We start from the raw sequence: 27,080 nt of genomic DNA, 5'->3' as shown, positions 1-27,080 counted from the left end.
TCTTGTCCCTCACCACACAACTGACTCTAAACGCGATATACTTAATGTAATATTTCTTTCTAAATTTCTCAATAAGAAATTTTTGGCCTAGGGGTGCCGTGAAAAAAATTCTGATATTCTAGGGCGCAGTGATTCAAAAAAGTTTGGAAACCACTGCCTTACTCAATTTGGTATCATCTGCGAAAATTGACACCATGCTCTCTAGACCTACTGTTAGGTTGTTGATGAAAATGTTGAACAAAAGTGGTCCAAGTACAGACCCTTGTAACACACCATTTAGTATTTTGGTCCAATTTGAAAATGAACCATTGACCACCACGCGCTGCTCCCTATTATCCAACCAATTACTGACCCAAGTGCATATTTTGCTCCCTAGCCCTATTTCTTGTAGCTTATAGATAAGACACATGTGTGGTACAGTGTCGAAAGCTTTGGCAAAGTCTAAAAAGATTATATCCACCTCCTTACCCTGATCCAGGTTCGCACTTACTGTTTCATAAAAGCCAAGTAAGTTGGCCTGACATGATCTGTCCTTCACAAATCCACATTGGTTCCTTTTAATGACCTTATTTGCTTCAAGGAACTTTTGAATACTGTCCCTTAGAATACCTTCCAATACTTTCCCCAATATAGATGTAAGACGAACTGGTCTATAATTACCTGGTTCAGCTTTGCTCCCCTTTTTAAATATCGGCACTACCTCCGCTATACGCCAGTCCTTGGGAACCAAACCCGATTTAACCGAATCCATGAAGATCAAAAATAGAGGTCTTGCTAGTTCAGCTCCATAAGAACCCTCGGGTGATATCCATCGGGACCAGGTGACTTATTAATCTTTAACTTTTTTAATAGGTCACAGACTACCTCCTCACTCAATTAAGCATTTCGCAGTGGGACATTATCTTTGTTGAGATTTTGTGTTAGACCCAGCGTTTGATCCTCTCTGGTAAATACCGTTGAAAAAAAACTTGTTTAGTTTGTTTGTTGCAATTAGATCCACCTGTGGATAACCCCACTACTGGACTAAAAACACTCTGGATGTAAAGCCCATTCTGCAGGTTGAAATTCATGATGACTGAGATAATCTGCTTCCCAGTTGTCCACTCCTGGAATGAACACTGCCGATAATATCACTTGGTGATGCTCGGCCCAATTCAGGATTCAAGCAACTGCTCGCATGGCCATGCGACTTCGAGTCCCTCCTTGTTTGTTGATGTATGCGACTGTCGTTGCGTTGTCTAACTGAACCTGAACAGTCTGAGACTGGAGTATCTGAACTGCCTGACGCAGAGCGTTATAGATTGCCCTGAGTTCCAGGACATTTATTGACAGTAATCTTTCTCAGTCTGACCAGAGACCCTGAAATTGACGATGTAGGACCACTACTCCCCAATCTCTGAGACAAGCGTCCATCGTCAGAATTATCCAATTCCAGACTCCGTACCGTTTTCCCGTGGTGAGATGTTGTATGTGGAGCTACCAGAGTAGTGATACTCTGGCCCTCGGAGACAACTGCACCATCTGATTTATTTGTAGATGAGCGCCTGACCACTGTGCTAGAAGATCTAGCTGAAAAGGAGGCGAGTGAAATCTTCCGAACTGGAGTGCTTCAAAAGACGCCACCATCTTTCCTAACAGTCGAATGCACAAAGACTGTCCATGGTTTGAGCACTAAATGTACCAGATGACGAATACTGTGTGCTTTCTATTCTGGCAGGTAAATTCGTTGATCCACCGTATCCAGAATCATTCCTAGAAATTGAATTCTTTAGACGGAACCAGGCTTATTTGAAGCCAAACGTGCTGAACTAGTACATTGTACGTCAGTAAGGCATTGTGCAGGAGTATTTGTTGAGACAAAGCTTTGATGAGAAGGTCGTCTCAGTACGGAACTATTATTACCCCCAGGAATCTGAGATGAGCTATCATCACAGACATCACTTTTGCGAATACCCGAGGCGCTGATGAGACCAAACGGTAGAGCCTGAAATTGATAATGGTTTTGTTGTACTGCAAACCTTAAGTACGCCTGATGCGGTGGCCAAATTGGAATGTGTAAGTACGCATCCTTGAGACTCAGCGAAATCATGAATTCCTGTGGTTCTTAACCTGCAATCACTGACCGCAGAGATTCCATCTTGAATCTGTAGTAAGTGACGTACCGATTGAGCCGCTTTAGGTTCAATATCAGTCTGACCTAGCCGTCCGGCTTTGGTACTACAAAAAGATTGGAATAAAACCCTTGACCTTGCTGGTGTACTGGTACCTGAATTAAAACAGCTAAATCTACGAGAGACTTAATAGCAGTCTGCAGAACTGCCCTCTTGTCTGCTGACACAGGCAGACCTGTCTTCAAAAACTGCATTGGTGGTAGACAATCGAACTCTATTTTGTAACCTTTGCACACTAAATTGCGTATCCACCCATCTGTGGCTGTCTGAAACAATGCCAGGTGAAACGTTTGACGGCATGCTCCAACAATTGAAGACCAGAGATGGGCTGGAAGCCCGTCATGCCACTGGTTTGTCAGCGGTCTTTGTGTCTTGACGACGGTTAGTGGTTTGTTGAAAACCAAGTCTTCTACCACGTCTCCTCTGTATGGTTGTTACTTGAGCACGGCCTCGAAAGCACTGAGGTCTAAAAGATTTGAACGCTGGTCCAGCATATTTCCTTTTAGGAACTGGTGCGGGCAACGGTAGGAAAACAGACTTACCCCCAGTAGCCTGAGAAATCCATTTGTCCAATTTAGGACCAAACAACATATCGCCAGTATAAGGCAACAGCTCTATTCCTTGTTTTGACTCAGCCTTGGCCTGCCAACAATGCAACCAAAGCGTCCATCGGGTCGCAATTAGTGAAGCTGAAAGACGAGAACTGACTTGTGCGACATCCATAGAAGCCATACCTAAATACTCAGCCGATTCACAAACGTGATCAGTAAGAAGTATAAGCTGGTCTTTGGAAAGATCCTGTTGTAGGGCTAACTTGAGCTGCTTTGCCCATGCAACTAAAGCCTTGTTAACCCAAACGCCAACTAAAACAGTTCTAAGCAATACCCCTGCTGCTGTATACATGGACTTTAGCATGGCCTCCAGCTTATGCTCCAACGGGTCCTTCCATTGCAGCTGGGACTGGAATAGTTAACGTTTTTGAAAGTTTTTAAACTGAAGACTCCACTGGCGGTGCATTTTCCCTTTTAGTTATCATAGCCTATGGGAAAGGGTAGTTAGAGAGAAATCGCTTTGGCACCGAAAAGCATTTATCTGGATTTTGCCATGCTTCCGTTAACTGTTTATTAAGAGAATCTGAATAAGGAAAACACAGTCGCCCCTTGTCTTTGAGCAAATAAATACTCATCCTTTGACAGAGGCTCCTCTGTCTCAGTGAAATCTAGCAACTAGCATACCGCCCTGATGAGATCATCAATGCCCAGGCTATCAGTGACCCCACTATCGGACTCCTGGCCCAATTTACCTTTCTCCTGTGCTTCCTGAGATATCAGGTCTGGCATAGAATCATCAGAATGCAACACAGCGGAAACCAGTAAATTATGAGACAAACGATGACTACTGTTGATGGACTTTTGTAAACCCTGCAAAGTTCTAGAAATATCCTGAGCCCACTCTGGCTGCTCAGATGGCACTGGGGCAGATGTATTAACCTGGAGAAGGCATAAGGAAGTGATAAACCAGTGATATGTGCAAGGTGATAAAGGCACCAGCCAATCAGATCCTAACTGTTAATTTACATATTGGGACTGATTGGCTGGTGCCTTTATCACCTTGCACATATCACTGGTTTATCACTTCCTTATGCCTTCTCCAGGTGAATACATCTGCCCCATTATCCTTGAATCAGACTTAGCCGCCTCACGTTCTTTCCGTGCAGCGGACAACTCTGACCTCAAATCAGCCATCACCCCCGCCATCATCGCCCAAGGAGGATCAGGGCAGAGGTCCGTATTTGGACCCGAATTTGCAAGGCACACTGTGCAAGTGGAAGTTCCATCAGGTAACATACTATCACAGACATTGCAGACGAGGTGCTTCTTTGATTTTGTATTAGCTTTCATCATGCGCAGACAGTAATACAATGAAACAAGTCCGCACGACTCAGTAAAAAATTTAACTGAAGTGTGTATAAGCCAGAAATGCACTGCACCATGGAACACAGCAAGTTCTGTTAAATATGTGCTTAACTGAAATTCCTACTAACACCCCTGCACTCCAATGGCCGTGCGTTGTAGGACAGATACCAGATTCCTGCAGGAAGTAGTTATAAAATGGCATCCACTATGTACTTTTTTTTTTTTTTTTTTTAAACATAAGTACATTAGACTATGCACAATGTATAAATTATATGTATCTGCATAAAGCACTCCCAGGCTTTTTGAATCCGATAAAGCCCTGGTCACCACCGTTTATCTGAGGGGAATCCCTGGCTAGGGACCTTAATATATCCCCCTCACCGCCTCTAGGTCTGTGAGCTGCGGTGCTTGCAGGAAGCCCCAGCTCTGTCTCACTCTCCCCGCAGTGGAGATAAGCAGAGCTATCTCTGAGAACCCGTTGCTATCTGTTAGTGGAGCAGTGTTTCCCCCCTGTACAGGCGGTCAGCGGCAGCAGTGGAAGCTGTATGCGGCCGGCTACAGGGGAGCGGAGACGGGCGGCCAGCGGCAACAGTGAAAACTGTCCGCGACCGGAAACAGGGGTGACGGGCAGCCAGTGCGGACACCCAGCGGCAGCAGTGTCGCTGACCACGGCTGGGGAGTGCAGGGCAGCCATTCTCGTTTTAACAAAACATCAAGTCCCCCACACATGGCGGGGCGGCAGCGCCCGCTATGCATTAACTCACCAACGCAACGGAGTAGCAGCAGCGTGAGCTGACTGCTCGCTGTTACCTTAGGTGGGATGCGGAGGCTCTGACAGGGCTTCTTGTGCAGCTCCTGCAGCTTTAGGCTCAAATCAGCAACCGCTGATTAGGTCTACGGCGGGGCTCCTCTCCTGAGCGCCGACCAGCCATTGCTGCACTCAGCAGCACCCACAATCCTGGACCCACGCTTCTTAAGAAGCTGGGAATGGAGTGGGAATGTAAAAGGAAAAAGTCTTTGAAAATAAAAGTAAAGTCCAGAGATCCCTCCAAACGTGCCTTCCCCGTGAGGCACAAAAAACACTGGGGCATCCTGGGAGTACGGAGAGGGGGGGGGGGGGGGAGACGTTAATAATTTAAATGTGCCTATCCCTGCTAACACCCCATCCATATCCCCTAAGAGTACTCCAGTGACCCCTAGTGGATGAAGAAGAAAGAGTGTCTTCAACAAACGGGACATCTTCTAAGGTGCGCTTGGATTCCGGGACTGCCTCTGAAGATTTGACCCATAGCAACCTTCTAGCAAAAACCACTAGAGCGGAGATTCTTGATAAAGGAAAGCTACATCTAAAGCTGCATCACTCATTTCGAATGAAGCCTCACAGATCTGGTCAACTAAGGAGAGAATTTCCATGGAGTCTTGTTCTGCTTGTTATCCAGATGACAACTGTTCTGTCCAAGATTCCAGAGCTTTGTTGACCCAAGTTATGACTAAAACTGGACAAAGGGGAGGTCCCTGTAAAGCAAAAATAGATTTCAGAATTTCTGTCTGATTGATCCTGTACAGAGAAGCCTGCGTTGTAGGGATAACCTAAGCCTGGCAAAAGGGGCATCCACCAAAGGTGAAACCTCCCAATGTGTAGTGTTCTCTTCTAAAAAGGAATAAGCAGACATAGAACACAAGAGAAACTGGAACATTCTATCAGGTTTCAGCCAAAGTATCTGAAAAATTAGAGAAGGCCAGGTAGGTGAGGACCTGTTACTTCTTATGCTTAAATACGGAAGAAGAGGACCAGCCTCCAACATCTCCTGAATATTTAAGGACTGGCAGACTGCAGCAATTAAATTCTGAACACCCAAACTGGCTGGGGATTCCTCCACCTATCCTGTCTGATCCTCCCAGTCATCACTATCTCATTTTCCTCCTGGGAAGAATCTGATCGGATTCGGCTAAGAAACCAGCCTGATGTGATTTAAAGTGCTTCAAAGATAAATATTGACCAATCAAAGCTGCAATTCTATACATGCTACAAGATCTATACAAGCGGAGACCTTAGAGAGGCACCCATTTTAACAGAACCACAAGGGTTCCTGATCAGAGGAAGGGAGTGGATCCCACTGGGTTCCAGGAAGGGGAGAACCACTGATCTCAGACTGCTGATCCATCTTTCTTGTAAGTTTTGCAACAATGTTCGCCCAATCCAGAAGGGTAGTTTTGCAGGTCACACCTCAGGACAGCTCACCAAGAACCTCAGGATCAGAAAGAGTACAGAGGGCTCCAGATCTGTGCGACCCTTTCACAATTTAGCACCACATTTTGAACATGCATAAAACAATGCCGAGGAGGAGCCCCGTTTTGTCACATGATCCGCTGCAGGCGGCACTGTCAGGACCTTTAGGGCCAAAATTAGTATGATGCAGCCCAACACTGCCCGAGGGCAAGCTGTGGCTGCCTTAACTTACAGTACAGAAAGGTTCTCCCGAACCCAAAATAGAGGAACCAGTGACAGACTCTGGCATACCCGACATTATTGCACTGATCAGGAAGCTGGGGGCAGAGCAGCAGTCCTAATCTTTATTTGCTTACCAAAAAAACGTAAGCTTGGGTTGGCCCCGTCTTGGAGCTTCCCTGGCCTACCCGGATTGTGTGTCTACTGCTATTGTTTCTAGACGTTTCCAGCTCACAAATGAAACAGTTGACTGGAGCAGCTCTTGCATGGCAGAAACTTGACAAACATAGGGGGATATTCAATTATCCGCAAATTAGCGGCAATTTTGCGCCCGAAATTGACTGGAGCAGCTCTTGCATGGCAGAAACTTGACAAACATAGGGGGATATTCAATTATCCGCAAATTCGCGGCAATTTTGCGCCCACATTTTTCGCGGCAATCGGCCGAAAATTGCCGCGAAAACGCTCCGTTTTTCGACCTATTCAATTCCGACCGGGTTTCACGTGAAAATTCTTGTAGTGAAAAGTGCAGGTGAAAATGGGGAAATCAGCCTGTACCCCAAAAAATGCTAAACTAACATAGGAAAACAGAAGAGAAGTGTGTTAGAGATCACATTAGAGCGTTTTTGGGGACTTAAATTGTGTGAAATGGCTGTTATATGCATTTTTTTAAAAATGCAAAAAAATTATAGAAAGCAATTTTTTTGGAGCAAAATAAATGCTCTCATTAAATTCTGGGTACATGAAAATGGGTATAAGTATATATTTGGGTCATTTTAGGGTACTTAAAAAAAAAAAGTGGAAACAGACCGATTACTCCCATCTGCAAGCCTAAAAAACACCTGTCCCACTCATAAAGCACCCCAATATACCTGTCCCATACCTTGAACCCCAATTTCCATGACTTTTTACTTTTTCACCCCAAAAATGACATGTCATTATTGGCCAATTAAAAATAATTAAAAACTTCAACGTGCCTAATTAGTCATTAAGGGGGGTGTCCCAGGAGTTCTGTACCATATCCAAACATTTTTACCTTAAAATAGTGACTTTTCCCAACTTTTCACCTGCTTCAGAGAAGGTGAAGTGAAATTAGTGAAAAAATGATCACCGATAAGTTTTCACGGAAAATTGAATAGGCTGTAATTGCGTTTCACGTGAAAAGTCAGTTTTTTCACCCGAAAACCGGACTTTTCACGTGAAAAGTCCGTTATCACTGCTAATTGAATATACCCCATAGTGTCACACTGAAAGTCAATGAGCTCTTAAGTATAACCAATTCTACTGATAAAGTTTGACAATGGAGAATGCATGACTGTAATCTGGATTTAATGTACCTATTTGCAGTTAGTGGCTGAAATGGCCAAACACACTAATTCAAACGTGCTAATATACTTTTGGCCATGTAGTGAATACACTAAGCAACATTATGTAACAAATACTACTATGTTTTTTAGTTAAGATCTATTAATTCTTACTCTTCTCATCACCGCTGTTATAAGTATCACTCTCAGGAGAATGATCTCTTCTGCGTTTTGGGGATGGACGCGGGCTTGGGCTGCTTTCGTTTCTGTGTCGCTTCCTACAAGTCAAAAATATATATGTATATGCATTCATTTCACAATCTATGTACAAAACTACAAGCAGATGTTTTTAAAATTACATAACTACTAAATTATATCTAGAGATGTATAGAAGGGTGTGATGCTGTACTGTGCAGCAATTTTTGCATGAGGTTTATCTTTTAATTAGGTTGAAAAATAAAAAAATAAACCTAATCTGACCTCCGTAACTTTTGAATTTCTCTGCTGCAAATATATGAAATTACCTCTGCGATGGTCAACTAGAGCAGACAGCCTCATTGGGTTATCTGCAGATCGATTAGGAGCTATTCCTAATGCCTCCTCCCACTAATGAGGCAAGATTTCGCTTCCCAAGTGGAACCATCACGGTGGCTGCAGGTGGTACACAGAGACCCCACACAGCCAGTGTAAAACTGATATCAATTGAAAGCAAACCAGCAAATAATATACAAAAGTTAGTAAGAGGGGATCAGTATGTCGGGATCCCGGCGGTCAGGATGCAGATGCCATGATACCAGCAGCGAGCACAGCGTGCCCACTTGCAAGCTCGCCATGCATCAGGCCCGGTGGCGACCTTCGGTTGCCACAGGGTTATATTCCCCTTCGGGTGGTGGCGTGGACCACCACCCAAGTGGAGATTCCGGGCGGCGGTCGGTAGGTCACTGGATGTCAGGATTCCGGCATCGGGATTCAGAAAGCAGGTAAACTGATGAATGCCTCCCAGTAAGAGCATGCCATTCCATTTATACAAAAATTACACCTACCCTCAAGTAGTAGTTTCTTATGTATTCTATTAAGTTAGTTACTGTGACCTCCTATGCAGTGAGGAAAAAACTAAATGTTATATTTACAGTGGGTAATTTTAACAGGTAATTTATTTTCTAGGAATAAAGGCAAAACATAATACTCACTTAGCTTTTCTATCGTCCTGTAGTTCTTTTGGATTTTTTTCTTCCCGTACATCCTCCCTTTTGTCTCTGCGATCTTCTCTTCCTTTGTCTTTTTCCTCCCAGTCTCTTGGACGCTCACGCTCTCTGCCTCGCTCGCGTTCTCGCTCTCTTTCACGCTCCCTTTCACGATCTCGTTCCCTTTCACGCTCTCGTTCACGTTCCCGCTCTTCCCTTTCCCTCTCCCTTTCACGCTCTCGTTCTCTCTCTTTTTCTCTCTCCCGTTCACGAGCTCTCTCTCTTTCAGATTCACGTTCTTTTTCCCTCTCCCTTTGTTCTCTTTCTCGCTCTCTCTCCCGTTCTCGCTCACGCTCTCTGACTCTGTCATCTCTCCTATCATCTGATCGATCCACTCTGCGCTCATCTCGCCTTTCTTCTCGTTCATCGTCATTTCTTCCCCGATGCGGTGCAGGAGATGTTGGTCTCTGATCTGTCAAAGTAGTGTAATAAAATAAATGCATTTTTGCTGATTGCAATTAGAGAAATGTGTGAAAACATGCAAGTAATGCAAATGAGAATCACGGTACGAACTCTTAAGCTAAAGTAAAAACTGGAGATATAATTAATTCATAATCACACATCTGCTAACATCCTTGTCGAAAGGACTCTTTCGAAAGATCAGAACTGAAGTTTGCCTAGGTTATCAAGTCTGGAAACCAGAATCCCAAATAGAAGTTCTACAGCAGAAAACACAAAACTATTTTATAGTGGGATATTCTAAACCTATATTAGTGTTGATTCTACACATTACCATTACGGAACGCGTTTATTATATAAAATGAATGTTGGGATATGTAATTATTATTACATTTTATTTATAGGGCGTCACAAGGGTTTCGCTGCGTCATACATACAGCAAACAATAGAACGATACAGGGTACACAGAACTTAACATAACAGTAACAGAAAAACTAAAAAAAAAAAAGAGCACAGGTAACAATTCGCAACACAGTTCTCAGTACACACTACAGCTGAGCTCAAAGGAAGCAAAGGAGTAGTCATCATATTACTGGGGGTAGGCAGCCACTGGAAGAGATAAACAGTAATGAGTAAGAGGAGATGCAGGTATAGACATTTGCTACGTAGGCTGAAGTATGAGAGAAGATGGTTGTGGGAACAGAAGACAGAGGACCCTGCTACAAGGTGCTCACAATCTAGGGGGTGGGGGGAGACAGACAGGTGACATGAGATGCAAGCAAGTGAAAGGAAGCCTGATGGTAGGAAGTAAGAGAGGCATAGATAACCAAGACTTGAGGCAGGGTGTTGGGAGTGGCCTCGAAACTAAGTTATGCTGAAGGGTACGCTTTAATGAACAGGTGGGTTTTCAGGGCCCGTTGAAGCTTTGCAAGGTTGGGAAGAGTCTAAAAGAGCGAGAGAGTTCGGTCCAGTGAAGGGGGGCAGCACGGGTAAAAATAGGATTTTAATTACCTATCAGTAAATCCTTTTCTCACAGTCTGTAGAGGATGCTGGGGTCCATTTAGTACCATGGGGTATAGACAGGTCCTTTGGGAGTCACTGGCACTTTAAGAGATTAAATAGTGTGGGCTGGCTCCTCCCTCTCTGCCCCTCCTACCAGACTCAGTCTAGAAACAGTGCCCGAGGAGACAGACATACTTCGAGAGAAGGAAATACACAGATAGTGGTGAGATTCACACCAGCTCACACATAACAAAAAGGAAAGCCAAGCTAACCAACTTGGAACAATTCAGCAACGGCTGAAACAACAATACTGAACAAAGTAACAATGCAAGAATACGAAGCAGTGGGCGGGCGCCCAGCATCCTCTACAGACTATGAGAAAAGGATTTACCGGTAGGTAATTAAAATCCTATTTTCCCTTACGTCCTAGAGGATGCTGGGGTCCATTTAGTACAATGGGGATGTACCAAAGCTCCCAGTAGGGGAGGGAGAGTGATGAGGTTCCTGCAGAACCGATTGACCAAACTTTAGGTCCTCAGAGGCCAAAGTATCGAACTTGTAGAACTTCGCAAACATGTTCGACCAAGACCAAGTAGCCGCTCGGCAAAGCTGTAAAGCAGAGACACCCCGGGCAGCCGCCTAGGAAGAACCCACTTTACGAGTAGAGTGGACCTTAACAGATTTTGGACACGGCAAGCCTGCCGCAGAATAAGCATGCTGGATAGTAAACCTGATCCAACGAGTAATCGTCTGCTTAGAAGCAGGACACCCAACCTTGTTGGGATCATAAAGGACGAATAAAGCGTACGACTTCCTGTGACGAGAGGTTCTCTTCACATAAATTTTAAAAGCCCTCACCACATCCAAGGACTTTGAGGTAATTGAGGAGTCAGTAGCCACTGGCACCACAATAAGTTGGTTGATATGAAAAGCTGACACAACCTTTGGAAGAAACTGCTGACGTGTTCTGAGCTCAGCCCTATCTTCATGGAAAATCAAATAGGGGCCCTTGCATGACAATGCCCCCAATTCTGACACATCCAGCAGACGCCAATGCCAACAGCGTGACCGCCTTCCAAGTAAGAAACTTTACGTCTACCTCCTGCAAAGGTTCGAACCAATCCGATTGCAGGAACTGCAGCACCACATTAAGATGCCAAGGTGCCGTAGGAGGCACAAAGGGTGAATGAATGTGCAGAACCCCTTTCAAGGACGTCTGATCCTCAGGGAGGGCAGCCAATTGTTACTGGAAGAAAATGGACACGGCCGAAATCTGGACTTTTATTGAGCCCAAGCGTAGGCCCACATCCACACCTGCCTGCAGAAAGAGGAGAAACCGTCCTAGTTGAAACTCCACCATTGGAAACTTCTTGGGATTTACACCAAGACGCATACTTTATCCAAATTTGATGGTAATGTTTAGACGCAACTCCCTTCCTAGCCTGAATTAGGGTAGGAATTACCTTTTTAAGGAATGCTCTTCCGAGCTAAGATCTGGCGTTCAACCTCCATGCCGTCAAACGTAGCTGCAGTAAGTCTTCATAAGCAAACGGCCCCTGTTGAAGAAGGTCCTCGCGAAGAGGAAGAGGCCTCGTATCCTCCAGGAGTAATTCCAGAAGATACGAGTACCAAACCCTCCTTGGCCAGTCCGGAGCAATGAGGATCGCCTGAACTCTTGTTCTTTTTATTAGTTTGAGAATCCTTGGGATGAGTGGAAGTGGAGGGAACACATACACTGACTGGAACAACCACGGAGTTACCAGTGCGTCCACCGCCACTGCCTGTAGGTCTCTCGACCTAGAACAGTACCTGCGAAGCTTCTTGTTGAGGCGAGAGGCCATCATGTCTACCTGAGGTACGCCCCCATCAGCTTGTCACCTCTGCGAACACCTCCGGGTGGAGGCCTCATTCTCCTGGATGGAGATAGTGTCTGCTGAGGAAGTCCGCTTCCCAGTTGTCCACTCCCGGAATGAAGATTGCCGACAGCGCCACCGCACGTCTTTCTGCCCAGAGGATGATTCTTGTTACCTCTGACATTGCAGCTCTGCTCTTCGTTCCACCCTGTCTGTTTATGTAGGACACCGCTGAGACGTTGTCTGACTGAACCCGTATGGCCCGATCTTGCAGAAAGATGTGCCGCTTGTAGAAGGCCGTTGTATATGGCCCTTAGTTCCAGAATGTTTATCGGACGTATGGACTCCAGATTTGACCACTTTCCTTGGAACTTTTCTCCATAGGTGACTGCTCCCCAACCTCCGAGACTCGCATCCGTGGTTAGAAGGATCCAATTCTGAAACCCGAACCTGCGGCCTTCCAGCACGTGAGAAGTTTGCAGCCACCATAAGAGCGAAATTCTGGCTTTCGGCGACAGGCGCATCTGCTGGTGCATGTGAAGTTGTGATCCCGACCATTTGTCTAGGAGATCTAGTTGGAATGAGCGCGCATGGAATCTTCCGTACTGAGGAGCCTCGTAGGAAGCTATCATCTTCCCCAGAAGACGAATGCACTGATGAATCGAAACCTGGGCTGGCTTCAGGACCATTGATTGGATCACCAACGCTTTCTCCAACGGTAGAAACACCCTCTGCACTTCCGTGTCGAGTATCATCTCCAGGAAGGGTAGTCTCCTTGTTGGTTCCAAATGTGACTTTTGAAGGTTCAGGACCCACCCATGATCCTGGAGTAGTTGAGATGAGAGAGCAACACTCTGCAAAAACCTCTCCCTGTACGATGCCTTTATCAGCAGATCATCTAGATATGGAATTATGTTCAATCGTTGTCTGCGGAAAAGTAGCTTCATCTCTGCCATTACCTTGGTGAACACCCTCGGTGCTGTAGAGAGACCAAAAGGCAGTATCTGGAACTGATAGTGACAATCCAGCAGTGCAAATCTGCGATAAGCCTGGTGAGGCGGCCAGATCTGAATGTGAAGGTATGCATCCTGGATATCAAGGGACACTAGGAATTCCCCCTCCTCCAGACCTGAGATCACCGCTCTCAGAGACTCCATCTTGAATTTGAATTCCCATCCGGTTTCGGCACAACAAACAGGTTTGAGTAATAATCCTTGTGGTGTAGATGAGGTGGAACTGGGACAAAAACATCTGTTTGGACCAATTTTTGAATGGCTTCCTGCAGGATAGCACTTTCTGTCAGCGAAACTGGTAAGCCTGATTTGAAGAATCTGTGAGGTGGGAGTTCCTGAAACTCCAGACTGTAGCCCTGGGTAACAATGTCTGTCACTCAGGGGTTTAGGCCTGATGACGCCCAGATGTGACTGAAATTTTTTAGTCTCACTTCCACCTGCCCGATTTCCAGGCTGGGAGGTGCACCGTCATGCTGAAGATTTTGAGGAAACAGAACCTGGTTTCTGTTACTGAGAACCTGTTGGTGCAAGTTTTTGGGATTTTCCCCGACCACCCCTAAAGAAGGTGGAAGGTGATTTGGATTTTTTAAATTTTGCGGTCCGAAAGGACTGCAGTGGGGACGTAGGATAAGATTTCCTAGCCGGTGGAGGTGCTGAGGGGAGAAAGGTTGACTTACCCACAGTTGCCGTGGAAATCCACGCATCCAATGCATCCCCAAATAGAGCCTGACCTGTGAAGGGTAGGTTCTCCACACTTTTCTTAGATTCTGCATCCGCAGTCCATTGGCATAGCCAGAGTACTCTGCGTGCTGAGACCACCATGGAAGTAGACCTCGCATGGCCTCCACCGTGAACCCAGCAGAATCCTGTATGTGACGTAAGAACAAATCAATGTCACACCAATCCATAGTATCTAAGTCCTCTAGTAATGTGCCTGACCACTTTACTATGGCTTTAGAATCCACGCACAAGCAATAGTGGGCCTTAAAGCCAGGCCTGTAGCAGTGTACAGAGATTTGAGCGTAGTCTCAATTTTGCGGTCAGCCGGCTCCTTTAGGGCGGATGAACCAGCGACAGGTAAAACCACCTTTTTAGACAACCTAGATACAGAAGCATCTACTGTAGGTGGGTTTTCCCATTTCTTTCTATTCTCCTCAGGAAAAGGAAAAGCAATGAGAATTCTTTTAGGGATCTGGATTTTTTTCTCTGGGTTTTCCCAGATTTTTCAAATAAAGAGTTCAGCTCTTTAGAAGCAGGGAAGGTGAGGAAGGATTTCTTATTTTCCGTAAAATAAGATACCTCTTCCGGCTCAGGTACCTTCTCAGTAATGTGCAAAACATCCCTAATGGCTTTAATCATCAACTGCACCCCCTTAGCAAGGGATGCACCACCCCCCCCCCCTCCTGCATATCCCAATCACCGTCCCCTGTTGTATCAGAGTCGGAATCAGTGTCAACTTGCATTATTTGGGCAAGTGCACGTTTTTTAGGGTATGTAGGTGGGGTATTTGAGGGAGCATGAGCTAATTGCTGCAAACCCTCCACAGACTCTCTCAAAAACTGCATCTTTCTCATTATGTGACATCCCTGATGAAATCTGTGATATCATTCCCCTGAAAGTATCCACCCATGGGGGTTCGGGTTCGGCAGGTTGGGAAAGCACATTGCAGTACTGAGTACATGGGATAGATTCTTCAGGAGAAAATACACACTCTGCAGCACATGACACAGAACCCTTAGACATGGTAATGTGGATATATACACTCACAAACACATACAGGAAAATGTCAGACACAGTTTCCCCCAGAGTACCTTCAGAGAGTCACAGAGTATAAGGAGCCACACAGCACCCCCCTGGAGTAGTTATTATGATAAAGGCCCAGCGCTGACTATTCAACCTAAATAGGTTGAATAGTACTAATTACACACTAGACCCCCCCCCCCCCCCCCCCCAGCCTACAACACCCTGGTACCGCAGTAACTGGAGTCAGATGGAGGGTCGGCGCTCCCTGTCAGCGTGCTTCAGCGTTCTGCAGGGAGAAAATGGCGCTGGTGAGTGCTGGATCCGCTCTGAGAAGCCCCGCCCACTGCAATGGCGCGCGGCTTCCCGCACTTAAGATGATTATACTGGCCTGAGGTGTTTAGTGCCAAAAGTGGGATTAGCCCCTATTAACTGTTTTGCAGTGTAGGGTGATCGCGCTGGCCCAGGACCCCCTCAGCCGCGTCTACATAACAATGTTGCTGAGCCTTCGCACCGGCGGCCACTCTTCTTTCTGCTGGCTCTGTTAGGGGGTGGCGGCTGTGCTGCGGGAGTGAGCGGTCACCTCGTTGGCTTGCGATCAGCACCCTCAGGAGCTCAGTGTCCTGTCAGCGGAGATAGAGAACCATTAACTTCGAGAGTCGGTTCCTATTCCCCCCCTAAGTCCCACGAAGCAGGAAGGCTGTTGCCAGCAGCCTTCCTGTACCTAACAACTCTTAGAAAACAAAACTAGAAAAAATAAGATTTTAAACCTACCGGTAAATCTATTTCTCCTAGTCCGTAGAGGATGCTGGGGACTCCGTAAGGACCATGGGGTATAGACGGGCTCCGCAGGAGATAGGGCACCTAAAAAGAACTTTGACTATGGGTGTGCACTGGCTCCTCCCTCTATGTCCCTCCTCCAGACCTCAGTTAGAGAACTGTGCCCAGAGGAGATGGACAATACAAGGCAGGATTTAGAAATCCAAGGGCAAGATTCATACCAGCCCACACCAATCATACCATGTAACCTGGATCATACATAACCAGTTAACCATATGAACAACAACAGTAACGGTCCAAGACCGATTTCAACTGTAACATAACCCTTATGTAAGCAACAACTATATACAAGTCTTGCAAAGTTTCCGCACTGGGACGGGCGCCCAGCATCCTCTACGGACTAGGAGAAATAGATTTACCGGTAGGTTTAAAATCTTATTTTTTCTTACGTCCTAGAGGATGCTGGGGACTCCGTAAGGACCATGGGGTTTATACCAAAGGATCCAATCGGGCGGGAGAGTGCGTATGACTCTGCAGCACCGACTGAGCAAACGCTAGGTCCTCATCAGCCAGGGTATCAAACTTGTAGAATTTAGCAAAAGTGTTTGACCCCGACCAAGTCGCCGCTCGGCAAAGTTGTAATGCCGAGACACCTCGGGCAGCCGCCCAAGAAGAGCCCACCTTCCTAGTGGAATGGGCCTTAACCGAATTTGGTACCGGCAATCCAGCCGTAGAGTGAGCCTGCTGAATCGTATTACAGATCCAGCGAGCAATAGTCTGCTTCGAAGCAGGTGCGCCAATCTTATTGGCCGCATACAGGACAAACAGAGCCTCTGTTTTCCTAATTCTAGCCGTCCTGGCTACATAAATCTTTTAGGCCCTGACTACGTCCAGTGATCTGGAATCCTCCAGGTCACTTGTAGCCACAGGCACCACAATAGGTTGATTCACATAGAATGAAGAAACCACCTTAGGCAAAAATTGCGGACGTGTCCTCAATTCAGCTCGATCCACATGAAAAATCAAGTAAGGGCTTTTGTGTGACAAAGCCGCCAATTCTGATACTTGCCTTGCCGATGCCAAGGCCAACAACATGACCACCTTCCAAGTAAGAAATTTCAACTCAACCTTGTTAAGCGGTTCAAACCAGTGTGATTTTAGAAACTGCAACACCACGTTGAGGTCCCATGGTGCCACTGGAGGCACAAAAGGAGGCTGGATGTGTAGCACTCCCTTTACAAACGTCTGGACTTCTGGAAGAGAAGCCAATTCCTTCTGAAAGAAAATCGAGAGGGCCGAAATCTGAACCTTAACAGAGCCTAATTTCCTGTCTGTAGGAAGTGGAGAAAACGACCCAGATGAAAATCTTCCGTGGGTGCATTCTTGGTCTCACACCAAGACACATACTTTCGCCAGATACGGTGATAATGTTTAACCGTCACCTCCTTCCTAGCCTTTATTAAAGTAGGGATGACCTCTTTTGGAATCCCCTTTTTCACTAGGATTCGGCGTTCAACCGCCATGCCGTCAAACGTAACCGCGGTAAGTCCTGAAATACACAGGGCCCCTGTTGCAACAGGTCTTCCCTCAGAGGAAGAGGCCAGGGATCTCCTGTGAGCATCTCTTGTAGATCTGAGTACCAGGCCCTTCGAGGCCCGTCTGGGACAACTAATATCGTCTGTACTCTTCTTTGCCTTATGATCCTCAACACCTTTGTGATGAGAGGAAGAGGAGGAAACACGTAGACCGATTTGAACACCCACGGTGTTATCAGAGCGTCTACTGCCACTGCCTGAGGGTCCCAAGACCTGGCACAATACCTCCGAAGCTTTTTGTTGAGGCGTGACGCCATCATGTCTATTTGAGGAGTTCCCCAAAGACGTGTTATGTCTGCAAAGACTTCTTGATGAAGTCCCCACTCTCCTGGATGGAGATCGTGTCTGCTGAGGAAGTCTGCTTCCCAGTTGTCCACTCCCGGAATGAAGACAGCCGACAGAGCGCTTACATGATTTTCCGCCCAGCGAAGAATCCTGGTGGTTTCCGCCATCGCGACTCTGCTTCTTGTCCCGCCTTGGCGGTTCACATGAGCCACTGCTGTGACATTGTCTGATTGAATCAGAACCGGTAGGTTTCGAAGAAGACTCTCCGCTTGTCGAAGTCCGTTGTAAATGGCCCTGAGTTCCAACACCTTGATGTGTAGACAGGACTCCTGGTCTGACCAAAGTCCCTGAAAGTTTTTTCCCTGTGTGACCGCTCCCCATCCTCGGAGGCTCGCGTCCGTGGTGACCAGGATCCAGTCCTGAATCCCGAACCGGCGACCCTCCAGCAGGTGAGCACTTTGCAACCACCACAGGAGAGACACTCTGGCCCCTGGGGACAGAGTTATTTTCCGATGTAAGTGCAGATGGGACCCGGACCACTTGTCCAGAAGGTCCCATTGAAAAGTCCTTGCATGGAACCTTCCGAAGGAAATGGCCTCGTAGGCCGCCACCATTTTTCCCAGAACTCGAGTGCATTGGTGAACTGACACCCTTTTTGGTTTTAGCAGGTCTCTGACCATGTTCTGGATGTCTTGGGCTCTCTATTGGGAGGAAGACCTTCATTTGTTCCGTATCCAGTATCATACCTAGGAACGGTAGAGTTGTCGGAATCAACTGTGACTTCGGTAGATTTAGAATCCAACCGTGATGCTGGAGCACTCTCAGAGAGAGCGCCACACTGCTCAGCAATTTCTCCCTTGATCTCGCTTTTATCAGGAGATCGTCCAAGTATGGGATAATTGTGACTCCATGCTTGCGCAGGACCACCATCATTTCCGCCATTATCTTGGTGAAAATCCTCAGGGCCGTGGAAAGTCCAAACGGCAACGTCTGAAAATAGGATTTTGGTACTTACTAGGTAAATCCTTTTCTTTGAATCCATAGGGGGCACTGGAGTACTCTTGGGATATGGACGGCTTAGCAGAAACAAAGGCACTGAATATTTAAATTTAGAACTCTCCACCCCTCCATATCCCCGAGTACCTCAGTGTAGTATCTCAGTGTTTTTTACTGAGCCGAACAGGAACTATAGAGAGGTTGACAATGGAGAATTCCTATAACATAACGGACAACAACAAAGTTGACACATAACGTTACTGACAACGAAACAGTTGACACCATAACCGATAGAACCTTATAATTGAACCAGTCGGTGAAAATGTGTTACCATAAGATCCCCTGAGCTTAATACAACCCAGGTAAAACTGCTCTGGGTGGGCGTCCAGTGCCCCCTATGGATTCAAAGAAAAGGATTTACCTGGTAAGTACCAAAATCCTATTTTCTTTATCATCCACTAGGGGTCACTGGAGTACTCTTGGGACGTACCAAAGCTTCCCCCGTGGGCGGGAGAGCTGTTTGACACCTGTAACACTAGGCGGCCAAAGCTAGATGCTGATGCCGCAAACGTATCAAACTTGTAAAAGCGCACAAACGTGTGCACTGAAGACCATGTAGCCGCACGGTCAAGCTGTGTCGTAGAAGCTCCACGACCAGCTGGCCATGACGTTCCCACAGAACCTGTGGGATGAGCTATTACTGATGTAGGCGACTGTAACTTAGCCTTAAGGTAAGCCTGACGTATAGTCAGTTTTATCCATCTGGATAAGGTCTGCTGAGAAGCTGGCCAACCCCACTTGGCAGCATCATAGAGAACAAACAACATATCCGTATTACGAACTGTAGACGTTCGGTACATATAAACGCGTAATGCGCGTACCACATTCAGAATTCTAGAATGTGCTGTCAACACAGGAACCACTATTGGTTGATTGATGTGAAAAGATGACACTAGCTTTGGTAAGAAATCGGAAATCGTCCGAAGTTACGCTCTGTCATCAGGAAACACCAAATACGGTGGCTTGTAAGACAAGGCACCCAAATTTGAAAAACGCCTTGCCGAAGCTAAGGCTAGAAGAAAAAACGTTTTCCAAGTCAGAAACTTAATATCCACTTGCTGTCAGGGTTCAAAATATGAAGACTGTAAGAAATCTGAACCCAAATTCAAGTCCCATGGCGCTGTAGGTGGGATAAATGGAGGCTGTACTCTGAGGACACCCTGCAGAAAAATGTGTACCGACGGCAATAGAGCCAATCGTCTTTGAAAATAAATTGACAACACAGATACCTGCACCTTCAGTGTAGATAAACGCAGTCCTCCATCCAACCCCGTCTGTAAAAATAACAGAATACGGGTAACTTGAAAAATGATGTCGGAAACTTCCGAGCTTCACACCAACCTATATAGGCACGCCAAATACTGTAATAATGAGCTGCCGTAACCGGCTTCCTAGCTCGTAACATGGTTGGTATAACCGATACTGTAATGCCCTCTCTTTCTTCTTAAGAGGGCGGTCTCAACAACCACCTCGTCAACCGCAGCCGCGCTAAATAGGGGTAAAAGAACGGCCCCTGTTGTAACGGGTTGGACGTAGTATGAGCGGCCAAGGATCGTCTGCGAGTAGTCCTCGGAGATTCGAGAAACAAACTCTCCGAGACCCATGAGATATCACTAGTATGACTGTGACGGACTCTCTTATGATCCGTTTTAGCAACGGAGAGAGCAGCGGAAAACGGTGGAAACAGATACACGAGGCTGTACGGCCACGCGATTGTGAGAGCATCCACCGCCACTGCCCTTGGGATCTGTCGTTCTGGACACATACTGGGCGTTTGTAATTGTGGCGAGATGCCATCATGTCCACCTGAGGGTAACCCCACCTGTGGACCAACCTTTGAAACACCTCTGGATTTAATGCCCAGTCTCCTGGATGAAAATCCCGACGGCTGAGATCATCTGTCTAACAGATGTCCACTCCCGGAATGAACCCAGTCGACAATATCACCTTGTGGTATTCTGGGCAATTGAGGATTCGAGCTACTTCCCGCATTGCCATGCGGCTTCTCGTTCCTCCCTGGTTGTTGTGTATGCGACTGCCGTCGCGTTGTGTGACTGGCCTTGGACAGTCTGAGAGCTTAGCATGTAGTGCATAGTAAATTGCACGGAGTTCCAGGACCTTTATAGACAGCAATCTGTCGTGATCCGTTTAGAAACCCTGTCGCTGACCATTTTAAACTACAACTCCCCAACCTCTGAGACTCTCGCCCAGAGTAGAGACACCCTCGCCCCCCTGTGGGAAACGCGAGTGAAAACCTCCGAACTGAAGCGCTTCGAAAGCCCATCATTGTTCCTAATAGGCGAATACACCAATGTACCGATAGTGTGCGTGGCTTGAGCACTAATTGTACCAGATGGCGTATAATCTGTTCTTTCTGGTGTAGTAGGTAAATTCTTTGATTTACCGTATCTGGAATCATACCTAGGAATTGAAGTCGTTGAGACGGAATTAGATGCGATTGTTTTTTAACTTGACACTGCAACCGTGGTGTACGTTAGCAGCGCAAGTCGGAGGAGCATCTGTTGAGACGGAGCTCTTATGAGCAGATCGTCTAAGTATGGAACGATTGTCACTGCCAGGGATCTGAGATGAGCTATCATCACAAACATCACTTTGGTGAATACCCGAGGCGCTGACAAGAGGCCAAACGGTAGAACCTGAAACGCTTAATGGTTGTGGCGTATTGCAAAACGCAAGAACCTGTGATGAGGTGACCAAACCGGAATGTGTAAGTACGCATCCCGGAGATCAAGCACAATCATGCAATCTTGTGGCTCCAAATATGCAAATACTAACCGCAGAAAATCCATCTTCAATCTGTAGTAAGTGACTTGCTGATTGAGACTGCGACGGAGCCCTCCGGCTTCGGTACCACAAACAGACGGGAATAATAACCCTGACTTTGTTGGTGTACCAGGCCTGGAAATAAAAACTGCTGAAACCAGCAGAGACTGAATGGCAACCTGCCAAAACGCCTTATTTCGTCCGACAGAGGCAGTCCTGTCTTTTAACCCTAAATAGCGGATACATCCATGAGTGGATGGCTGGAAACCCGGCAAATGTAACGTGTAAAGGCGCACTCCCACAATTGGAAATTCGAGATGGGCTGAGAGCCCGTCAAGCCACTGGCTTGTTGTGACTTTAGCGCCCTGGCGTTACAAGGCGTGACTGTTTTTGTAATACTAATGTCAGGCGCTATTAATATTGGTTACATTTGAACAGTTGCGGATGGGTGTCTATATCTGTAATCACACCCACTCCACACAAAAATCTAAACTTGCTCTCGCAACTCATGCAATCTAGATAGCCGTAAGCAGGGTATAATGGCCTGTGGATATGGTCAACACAATCTCACCTGATTGAAACCAGGTGTACCAAAAACAAACTGAATAACCCCTTGCGCTATTTAATTAGAGGCAACATGACATGAATACACTCAATAGAATAATTATAAGATAATTTTAATATCTATAAAATCAATCATGTATAGGTTACATAGACAATCATAAAAAATTGAGTTAATTAGTATGCGCATACAAGTAAAAAAGCTGAATGCTAAACCTACTAATTGAGCATAAGAGGTGGATCATATAGCTACTAGTGACCACATAGGGCTAATTCAATAATCATAAGTTGACAATGTCCTTATTTTTGTTCTCAGAATAGGACAGTCCCATTAGATGTGCTCATAGATATTTCATGATTAAATATCATGTGGTGTGATAAAAATAAATATGGAGCCTTTGTTTAGGTATATACCAATAAATGAGTTTAACCAATTGCTCATATATATGAATAGTTCTTTACATGTAGAAAAGCTATCCAGAATACATGGAGGAAATTTGTATATCACCCGGGGCTTGGTGCACAGCAAGCACCTGTAGAAGAAAGCTCCCGTCTTCCACAGTCCGTAAGTGGCGTCCTCCGTCTCCCACTGTGTCTGGCTCTCGTGCACACACCTTTGATCGCTTTGAGAGAGAGAGGTTGGTCCGGCTCCCGGAGCTCTGCGCACCGCAGGTGCTGATCAGTTGATTTTGCTCCCGTCTTCAAGCCGCCGCATATAACGTCCTCCCGTCTCCCGCTTGTCAATCTCGAGCAGCGCTGCACATCAATGTGGACCTCAGTGTGCTCATTCCACATATGCATATGTGGAATGAGCACACTGAGGTCCACATTGATGTGCAGCGCTGCTCGAGATTGACAAGCGGGAGACGGGAGGACGTTATATGCGGCGGCTTGAAGACGGGAGCAAAATCAACTGATCAGCACCTGCGGTGCGCAGAGCTCCGGGAGCCGGACCAACCTCTCTCTCTCAAAGCGATCAAAGGTGTGTGCACGAGAGCCAGACACAGTGGGAGACGGAGGACGCCACTTACGGACTGTGGAAGACGGGAGCTTTCTTCTACAGGTGCTTGCTGTGCACCAAGCCCCGGGTGATATACAAATCTCCTCCATGTATTCTGGATAGCTTTTCTACATGTAAAGAACTATTCATATATATGACCAATTGGTTAAACTCATTTATTGGTATATACCTAAACAAAGGCTCCATATTTATTTTTATCACACCACATGATATTTAATCATGAAATATCTATGAGCACATCTAATGGGACTGTCCTATCCAGAGAACAAAAATAAGGACATTGTCAACTTATGATTATTGAATTAGCCCTATGTGGTCACTAGTAGCTATATGATCCACCTCTTATGCTCAATTAGTAGGTTTAGCATTCAGCTTTTTTACTTGTATGCGCATACTAATTAACTCAATTTTTTATGATTGTGTCTATGTAACCTACACATGATTGATTTTATAGATATTAAAATTATCTTATAATTATTCTATTGAGTGTATTCATGTCATGTTGCCTCTAATTAAATAGCGCAAGGGGTTATTCAGTTTGTGACTGTTTTTGTACCACAGCCTTGAAAAGACTGAAGTCTAAAGGCTTTAAACGCCGGACCAGAGTATTTCCGTCTTGATACCGGAGGAGGCAATTGTGTCAAATTTAGGACCAAACAACTTCTGGCCTTGTCGTGCTGAAACTAGCGACGATGAAAAACGAGAAGCAAGGTAACAGGCGGCAGCAGACGCTGTACCGAGATACTCAGCAGCTTCTCATTAACGATAAGTATAACGTGATCGTCATTGTTTCCATACACAGAGCGCCCTAGTGACCCAAATGTATCTTGGGTCTTTATAAGGTTTGACACAGACGAATTCACCAATGGCGGATTCTCCAATTTAGATGTCACTGTGTGGAAACGGGTAAATAGCCTTATATCTTAGTAAGATATCCTAAATAAGCAACCCATTGAAGATCTGTCGTTTAGTAAATACAACGGATTAGATGTTAGAGGCTCCTTATTCTCTGTAAATTTAGATGTTAGAGGCTCCTTATTCTCTGTAAATTTCAGAGACTGACTCACTGGTTATTAGCAATGTATGGTTGTCAAAACCCGCACTATCTGACTGTCTAATGTGCCCTCCTCACTCGTATTTAGCGCTGTGAGGTTTGACATAGAATTGTCAGGACTGCAACATAGAAGAAATGTTTAAATTATAAGACCAGTTAAATTAACACCCTGGTATCCAAAGTGAAATTGGACTGAGACTCCTCTGTTAAAGCTGGCGGAGTAACTTCCGAGACTCCGATCTTACCGCTCCTGTCGAGCGGAATCAATTTGAATTGCCAATGCTTAACATAGGATCTGGGAATGAACCGGCTTCCGGAGTGGAAACCTACAAAATATACTGAACATGTGGTAGATTTATGTCCAGACTTTTGTTTAAAAGTATTTTTAGTCTGTGCTGGAGCCTTACTCCTTATGCCGACAGACAACACAATAGGCAAAGGACAGACACTTGCACGACTCAGTAAAATTATTACTTAAGGTGTGTAATATATATCTATCTATTTATGGCCGAAATGCAGTTCACATGGCCAGCCTATGTGAAACCTGAACCAAACTTCCCACTAACACCCCTGCGCCTCCGGTGGAGTAGTGATGTAGGGCAGGAATGTTCTGGAATTACAAACTGGAAGAAACAGGAAGCATGGTTAAAATGGCCCCCATGCCATGCTTACACTGATAATCACAGTTACAATTGCTACAGTGTTAATATAGGCTGAATAGCCTATTATACAGTGAAAATCACAGGCAGGTTACAATACATGCTGTAGTGTTAATATAGGCTCAATAGCCTATTATACAGTGATAATCACAGGCAGACCACAATACATGCTGTAGTGTTAATATAGGCTCAATAGTCTATTACACAGTGAAAATCACAGGCAGTCTACAATACATGGATCCAGTATTAATATAGGCTCAATAGCCTATCATACATTAACTCTGCCTGCTGTTTATATAGGTATGGCAGCCCTTTACATTCCCTTGCCGCTGTAATCAGCCAGATTTCCCCCCCCCCCTTCCCCCTGTACTCCCTGTAGCGCTGTGTCTCAGCGGGGAGCGCCGGGAAGTTGCAGGGAGGCGAGAGACACTTCTTGCCGAGCAGCGGGGGTCGGCTGGCCGGAGCGGCGCGTAGCGGCTTCCGGCGTCGCTAGCCGGGCTGCGGCGGTTCTCCCCCTCTCAGCGCTGGCACCAATACAGCACTGACGGAGCGTCTGGGCGGGCGGACGGTGCTGGGGCGGCCGGACGGGGCGGCCGGACGGGGCGGCTGGGGCGGGCGGCTGTATGAGCGGCAGGAGCGGCGGCATTACAACAGTGACCCCACACAGCGGGGCGGCAGCCTGCGCTGACCGCCCCGTTTCCCCAGCATACCTTGTTGTAGGGAGGCCTGCAACGGGCTTCTAAGCTCCGAGCTCTTCCGGTCATGGCTGCGACGGGGCTTCTATTTGTACGCTCCGTCCAGCTCTTCGGGTCATGGCTGCGACGGGGCTTCTATCTGTAAGCCCTGTCCAGCTGTTGCAGGAGACAGTGGGCTGCATGTGGCTGTGAGGGTGCTCTTTGTGAGGACCGACACGCCATGCGCTGTCCGTGCAGCGGCACTATCCCGGACCCATGTTTTTCCAGAAACTGGGAAGGGATGTGCAAAGTGAAAAAAAAAAGTAAAAGTAAAAATGAAAAATTAATAAAATCTTCCACCAAGTGTGGGAACTCCACACAAGCCTTGTTAGTGCTGTGAGCACAGAAAAAACACTGAGATACTACACTGAGGTACTCGGGGATATGGAGGGGTGGAGAGTTCTAAATTTAAATATTCAGTGCCATTGTTTCTGCTAAGCCGTCCATATCCCAAGAGTACTCCAGTGACCCCTAGTGGATGAAAAAGAAATTGGTAATGACAATCCTGTACAGCAAATCTCAGGTATTCCTGATGGGGGGCATATATGGGGACATGAAGGTACGCATCCTTTATGTCCAGAGACACCATAAACTCCCCCTCCTCCATGTTGGCTATTATCGCTCTGAGTGATTCCATTTTGAATTTGAATCATTTTATGTACAGGTTTAGGGATTTCAGATTCAAAATAGGTCTGACCAAACCGTCCGGTTTCGGTACCACAAATAGGGTTAAGTAGTAACCTCTTCCCTGCTGGTGCAGGGGAACCTTGATTATCACTTGCTGTATACACAGCGTTTGAATTGAAGCTAACACTACATCCCTTTCCGATGTGGAAGCTGGTAGGGCCGATTTGAAAAATCGGCGCGGGGGCACCTCCTCGAATTCCAGTTTGTAACCCTGGGAAACTATTTCCAACACCCAGGGATTCAGGTCTGATCTGACCCAGGCCTGACTGAAAAGTCGAAGACGTGCCCCCACCGGTGCGGACTCCCTCAGGGGAGCCCCAGCGTCATGCTGTGGGTTTTGGAGCAGCCGGGGAGGACTTTTGTTCCTGGCCACCTGCCGAAGCAGGTGCTCTTCTGCCTCTGCCCTTACCTCTGATGAGGAAAGAGGATCCCCGACCTCTTTTGGACTTGTGCGACCGAAAGGACTGCATCTGATAGGGTGTTACTTTCTTTTGCTGTTGGGGAATATATGGTAAAAAATTTGATTTACCTGCTGTAGCTGTGGAAACCAGGTACGTCAGCCCATCCCCAAACAATACATCACCCTTATAGGGTAGTACTTCCATATGTTTTTTGGAATCCGCATCACCCGTCCATTGGCGAGTCCATAAGGATCTCTCGCTGAGATAGACATGGCATTGGCCCTAGAAGCTAGCAATCCAATATCCCTTTGAGCATCCCTCATAAATAAGACTGCGTCTTTTATATGGGCTAGAGTTAAGAATATAGTATCC

The 27,080-nt window shown here is 46.3% G+C and overlaps 1 protein-coding gene across 2 annotated transcripts in view; it reads right to left on the bottom strand.

The window, feature by feature from the left end:
* The window catches only part of ZC3H13 (zinc finger CCCH-type containing 13), a 301,667-nt gene that overhangs the window by 72,557 nt on the left and 202,030 nt on the right, over window positions 1-27,080 (bottom strand). For both annotated transcript variants that reach the window (XM_063952816.1, XM_063952817.1), the window contains exons 13-14: window positions 9,031-9,496; window positions 8,015-8,118 (exon numbers count right to left, since the gene is read on the bottom strand). In XM_063952816.1, coding sequence (XP_063808886.1) covers window positions 8,015-8,118; window positions 9,031-9,496 — 570 coding nt within the window. The remainder of the gene's footprint in view (window positions 1-8,014; window positions 8,119-9,030; window positions 9,497-27,080) is intronic.

This window comes from Pseudophryne corroboree, chromosome 2, assembly GCF_028390025.1.
Source record: "Pseudophryne corroboree isolate aPseCor3 chromosome 2, aPseCor3.hap2, whole genome shotgun sequence".
NCBI classification, from domain to species: domain Eukaryota; kingdom Metazoa; phylum Chordata; class Amphibia; order Anura; family Myobatrachidae; genus Pseudophryne; species Pseudophryne corroboree.
This window is presented reverse-complemented; position numbering and strand designations above follow the sequence as displayed.